The 6,819-nt window shown below is 37.5% G+C and overlaps 1 protein-coding gene across 1 annotated transcript; it reads right to left on the bottom strand.

Annotated features, from left to right (window-relative positions):
- Positions 1–2,185: 2,185 nt before the first annotated feature.
- LOC119429513 (kinesin-like protein KIF2A) lies at positions 2,186–5,630 on the bottom strand (the record flags this gene model as incomplete). Its single annotated transcript, XM_037697127.1, is given in 2 exon segments — positions 2,186–2,240; positions 5,535–5,630. Coding segments are annotated over 2 exon segments (151 nt in total), but the record flags the coding sequence as incomplete, so codon positions are not given.
- Positions 5,631–6,819: the final 1,189 nt, after the last annotated feature.

The raw sequence follows: 6,819 nt of genomic DNA, 5'->3' as shown, positions 1-6,819 counted from the left end.
TATATATATATATATATATATATATATATATATGTGTGTGTATATATATATATATATATATATATATATATATATATATATATATATACACATATATGTGTGTGTGTGTGTGTGTAATTACAATTAACTGACACAAGAGATTCAAATATATAAGCTGTTAGCTTGCTCTGTTCCCATTACACTATTAAAGAACACAGAATAAATCATTCTGGGTATTATTTATCACCTGCTGGCAAAAGAAAAAGGTGGATGAAATCGGGAGGATTATCATCTGGAAGGGACTGCAAGGCAAGAAACACTGGAATCCCACAAGGATAGAAACATAACCAATAAATATTTATGTTCTGTGGCAAATGTTGAAATGTAACACAAACTAGTTGTAAAAATATATTTTTTGTGATGCTTTCAAGTTGTGTCAGTCGCAGCTTTGGGAACAGTCCCTTCACTTTCATGTAAGGGGTGTGATGTCATGCCAAGGACCCAATCATGAGACTGCCAGATTTCTCCATTGAACAAACAGACAATCCCTCACATTTCTGACTGAGAGTTGAATGAAGTTTGGAGGCTATAGAGATACAGCAAGAGTGAATAATAAGATTTGAGAGATTTGTGATATTTATCATGTTTGAATTGTATAGTTAGGGTATAGTAAATGGTATAAGGACTGTACTTATATAGCACTTTTATATTTTATCAAAATACTAAATGCACTTTACAAGAATATGTTCCTCATTTACCCATTCATACAGCACACTATATATTTCTATACAACGAATAATCAGTGCTTCATCACATTCACACACCGATGGGACACACATCAAAGGCAATGAGGAGTTCAGTGTCTTGCCCATGGACACTTTGGCATGTGACTGCTGGTGGATTCAAACCCCCCAACTCTTACTCTGGAGAACGACTGTGCTAACCACTCATCCACAGCCACCCCCCATGTAGTGTAGTGTGTTTAAGTCAAACCAATGTGGCAGTTTATGAATGTGAAACTGCAGCTTTTGTTTGAGGCGGGGGAGGCCACATAACCAGAAATAGATGGAGCTGCAAAATCAGAAATTTCTCAGACAGGAGAGGCAGAGATGAAAAGGAAACACAAGGTTTAAGATAGAGGGATGAATTAATGAGAGAGAGTGGGATATCCATTATTTGTTTTAGAAGAGGAAAGAGAGGAAGAGTGCAATGAGCAGCACTTTCCTGCCTGTGAATACAAACTCCTGCCTGAACACACACTACTGCCTGTGTATGTATGTACTCCTACCTTTGGATACACACTCCTTCCTGTGGATACACACTCCTTCATGTGAATACACACTCCAGCCTGTGAATATGCACTCCTTGCCTGTGCCCGATCACTGGCATGACGTCAGCAGCATTTGTAATCATTAGCCATGTGCTCAGGTGTTTCCTTGACTTTTTGTTTAAGGGTGTTTTAGTACTTGTGTAACGAATGTTAATGTGAAAAAAACATAACCACAATAAATAAATAAATAAATAAAGTGGGCTATCTAAGACTTCCCCACTCCTTTCTTTCACATAGAGGAGTAATTTAATTTAAACTATATTCTGCTTTTACTTTGCCTTAAAGTTCCAATTATTAAAACCTTATACTGAATTACATTCCTTATATATAAAGAAACATACCTGTCACTGCACAGGTAATAATTAAAGACAGTATAAAAGAAAACACACAAGTTACACAGCAATTTTCTGAAAAATTGAACATCATTATTTAGAGTGCCGCCTGCATTGGTGCCAGGTAACAGGTTCTTTTTGAAGCTAGTGCACGCCAGTAAATCTTCAGAAAAGCTCAAATTGTGTAATTTTCATGAAATTCAGAGAAAAATACAGAACTTTTAGGGATAGCAAAGAATTCAGATCTTTTCCTAAAGACAAAGGAATATTCATCTCCATTCTTCATTCTGAGAGTCCCAAAGTGAGGATTAAGGAAAAGAGTGTAAGAATGAGTATTTTAAGTGTATTTTAGTGTAGTTTTTAGTGTAGACGTGTATTTTAAAGTCTGGAATAAAAGAGCTGATGAAAAACTGATGAAAACAGAGGTATGGCTCTACAGAATCTTGGGGTCAATTATGTGCTATGAGAAGAGAATCACATTGGTTTGGCTCTTTGTCTGAACACAGATGCTGTAAAAAAATAAAAAAATAAAAAACAGTTTTACCTTTTTTATTGAGAGGACGTGCACGGACGCACACACATATCCTGTGCTCCTCAATCTGAAATATGGAAAAATACAGGTAAATAATGACACACTTGTATAAGATTAATCTAAGACTTTCATTTTTAGGTTTAAGATGTCAGAAAGTAAGAGAAAGACAGGATGTAAAAAAAACAACTTTTTTCCTCATCGTAACTTTATTGCAATCACTTCTGTAAACTTTGTGAATTGTATCCATTCATGTAAAACAGGAGCTTACTTAAGAGAAGGGTGTTATTACTTTGTTTTTTTTATTACTTTTATAATGTAAAAAAGTAACTTTATATACCATTCTAAAAGGTTTGAGTCAGGTCCACTGGATGGGTTCTTCTTTGTTGAAATGTTTTGTCTTTTATCCAAAAGACTTCTTCAGTCTAAAGAGATGTGGACTATGATGTTTGCAGATGACATTGTGATCTGTGGTGACAACAGGGAATAGGTGGAAGAGAACATTGAGAGGGGAGGTATGCACTTGAAAGAAGAGGAATGAAAGTCAGCCGTAGTAAGACAGAGTACATGTGTGTGAATGCGAGGGAGTCCAGTGGAACAGTGAGACTAGAAGGAGCACAGGTTACAAAGATGCAGAACTTCAAGTACCGGTACTTGGGGTCCATTGTCCAGGAAAATGGGGAGTGTGGTAAAGAGCTGAAAGATAATCCAGGCAGAATGGAGTGGATGGAGAAAAGTTTCAGGAGTGATTTGTGACAAAAAGGTGTCACCAAGGGCCAAACGAAAAGTTTATAAGACAGTTGTGAGACCAGCTATGTTGTATGGCCTGGAGACAGTGGCATTGACGAAAAGACAGGAGACAGAACTGGAAGTGCCAGAAATGAAGATGTTGAGGTTCTCATTAGGAGTGACAAGGATGGATAAGATTAGGAATGAGATCATCAGAGGTACAGCACAGGTTGAAGAATTGGAAGATAAAGTTAGAGGTCAAGCCAGACTGAGATGGTTTGGACATGTCCAGAGGAAGGACAGTGGGTATATTGGTAGAAGAATGTAGAACTGCCTGAAAAAAGACAAATGGGAAGGCCAAAGAGAAGATATATGGATGTAGTTAGAGAGGACATGAATGTAGTTGCAGTGAGGACAGAGGATGCAAAGGACAGAATGAGATGGATAAAGATGACTCACTGTGGCGACCCCTGAAGAAGGCTGAGTGATACTAGAAATAACAGCATTGTAAGAAGTTGACATTTGGACATTGAGGTTTCCACCCCTGTTTAATGACAGGTGGGTTCTCTTCACTACAACTTCCTTTACTCCTCTCTTGAACCAATGTTCCTCTCCACAAAGAGTCCTGGCGTGAAGGTGTTGCTCTTCTGTGCTGAGCCATCATTTTGGCTCAAGGTTCAAGGTTCTTTATTGTCATTCACATCACATGTGGTACATTACGTGGAATTAAATTGGCCAGTGACTCTTTAGGTTCCCTGATGTAAGACTGATCACAGCCCTCCTGACACTGAACAGCATACACAATATTACTCTGTTTGTGCCGGGGGACTGGATCTCTGGGATGAACCAGTCTTTGCTGTAATGTATTTTGAGATTTAAAAGCCACAGGGACATTATGATTAGAAAATAAACGTCTCAGTTTCTCTGAAACTCCTGCAACATACGGAATGACCACTGGTCTGGGTCTGGGTTCCTCCTTTTCACCTGATGGCTGACTGGAGTCCTGTTTGGGTTTCTTCTCTGCTTTCAGGAAGGCCCAGCTAGGATATCCACATTGCTCTAGAGCCTGTCTTGTGTGGGATTTTTCCTTCTGCCTGGCTCCTGAGCTAGTGGGGACGCTGTCTGCTCTGTGGTACAGAGTCCTGATGACTCTTAACTTGTGCTCCAAAGGGTGATGGGTGTCAAACTGCAAACACTGGTCTGTGTGGGTAGGTTTGTGGTAAACATCGGTTTTCAAATGTCCTCCATCACAGAAGAAGACATCACAGTCCAAGACCTCACTGTCCGATTTTAACCTTAAACTGACCACCTCCACGGCTTCATCAACAGGAATGCATGTAAAGAGTGATGTGATATAAAAAGAGACCATTGTTTCATCAGTCTCCATGATGACATCCCTCACCTTATCCACAAAGTCCATGGTGTTCTGTATGTGGTGTTCTGAGCTGCCAACTAAAGGGATGAGTACAGACGCCAGATATTTGGAAACATTGTAAGTGACAGAGTTAATCATGCTAACAATTGGTCTTAAAGGTACACCTTGTTTGTGGATTTTAGGTAAACCATACAGACTAGGTGTGGCCTCCCCTGGGTACAGTCTGTAGTGCAGAATAAATTAAATTATTATTATTATTATTATTATTATTATATGGTCAATAGTCTTGTCCTGCTCCATGTGTTTCAGGCACTCTATCAACTTCTTCTTGTAACCACTTCCTGGATCTCTTTTCAGCAGTTCTTAAGTGGTTAAGTCACTAAGGAGTGCCATAACATTCTCATTATGGTCTTTCTGGTTCAGAATCATTGTGCACCTTCCTTTGTCTGCTGGGAGGATGATGACGTTCTTGCCTTTGCTGAGAGTGGTGACTGTGTCCATCTCTGCTGATGTTGGAAGGTGGTGGTTTGGCGTTGCTGAAGCAGGCTGAAACTTTGTTCCTGAGTTGTTCTGCTTCTAACTTTGACATTTTGTGTTTGCAGATGGCTGATTCTGTGGCTGTGAGCACCACCAGAGGAAATTTATATTTCATTATTTAAGAGTAGATTCTCTACTTACAGCTTTTACCTCACCTTTTGCTGCTTTTTAACAAGCTTTTTACTTATTTTACCTTATAGGTACTGCTTTGCTATTTTTCAGTTGCATTTTGCTACTTTTAGATTTTACTTTTAGCTCTTATTGTATTCAAAAACGTTCAATACAAAAACAACTGGACTTTATTTGTAACAGTCCAGTCGAAAGTTTTTGAATTTATCCTGTCCTGGATGACTGAGAATCTTCACCAGCTCTTATTGTATTACTTTTAGCCTTGTTGAAGTTAGTGTTCTGCATCTTTAAATACTGATAATTAAGTTTCAGCCTCTTCAGCAAATTTCAGTAATCATTTTAGCACTTAGCTTTCAAACTTTATTTTTGGAGAAAATGCAATATCTGTAGTTTTTTTTATTTTTTTTATTATTAATTTTACATTTGTTCTTTCTTTGATTTTAAGTGTTCTTCTTATTCTGCCCTTTCTTCTTTCTTTCCTCTATTGCATGGCCTTCATCTCCCTTCATTTCCCTTCATCTCTCTCTTTTCCTCCAGCTCTTCCTCTCCATTCATGTCCTGTGGCAAATTGCTGTTCACAAAGAATGGACTCACCACATCATTTGATGTTAAAGGTCTGTAGTCCAGACTGGCTCTGAAGTCTCTGATCATACACATAATCTCATAGTTGGGTAAATTAACATCAACCTCCTGAAGCGGAAAAGAGAAGAGAAGATAAAAAAAGCATATTCTTTTTTATGAAACACAATAAAAAAATAGAGAAAATATTGCATGGAAGTTGAGTCAGCTGTCATAGTACTGTTTCCAGTTAACCCACTGGGAATTAGACATTTTTGGGGATTTTTAAATTTTACTTTCATATTTCACACTAAAAACTGTTTAACCTTCCATGTTTGGTGTCATTTTATTCAATACAACCTCCCATGTGTGAATTTCAAGTTATTTCATAGTTATAATGGACATAAAATCACACAAAAAACACAAAATCCAAATAGGAAAATTATTGGGGTTCTTCTTCAACAACCACAAACATTCATACTGAACTGTTGTTACAACTTAATATAAACAGTAAATTTCATTTTTGATATGTCGACACATTGCGATTTTAACCATTTATAAATCAAAACATTCAATTTGAACTGGGACAGTTTTGACTTTTCTTTTTAAAGTTTACCGGTGTGTGTGTGTGTGTGTGTATATATATATATGTATATATATATATATATACATATATATATATATATATATATTTTTAATTAATGTTAAATTGAAATTTCGCAACGAAAAATGTTGAATCGACTCTTAAATTCTTGCAAACATTATTCTTTTTTAAATCTATTTCAGCATACTTTCTCAATTATTGTCTTCTTATGCTACTTTTTGCTTTTAGCATCATTTTTGCTACTTTTAGCTACTATCCTGCTGCTCAAAACTTGTAGCCATTATTCCTCATTTCAGACATTTATAATTTGCTGGAAAAATATGCAATACAGTAGTCCCTCTCTACTTCATGGTTCGTTCATTGCGGACTCGCTCTAACGTGGTTTTTCAAAATAAGATTGGACATAACACACGATTGGCTGATTGATGGACGAGCTGCACGATCGGGATGGAATTTTTATTGGAAATAAATTATTTTAAATTATTTAGCACCTGCTACACCTTTGTGCAGCCCAGAGCTGCAGAAAAAGCTTCCTCCTGCAGCTGATCAGCTGTTCACTATGCAGAGCGGAGAAGTGGGTGTGGCCAAGAGCATTTGCATGTGGCAAAGAGCAGAGGAGGCAGGGAGGTGAAATGATGACATTCTTTGCTCTTTTAGAGCTTTAGAGACACATTGTTTAGAATATTGCAAGAGTGTGGGAAGGGTTTAAGACACCTT

This window comes from Nematolebias whitei, unplaced genomic scaffold (assembly GCF_014905685.2).
Source record: "Nematolebias whitei isolate Nwh7 unplaced genomic scaffold, NemWhi1 Nwh_scaf_1876, whole genome shotgun sequence".
In the NCBI taxonomy this organism is placed as follows: Eukaryota; Metazoa; Chordata; class Actinopteri; order Cyprinodontiformes; family Rivulidae; genus Nematolebias; species Nematolebias whitei.
Note: the sequence above shows the minus strand (reverse complement) of the source record. Positions and strands in the feature narration are given on the sequence as shown.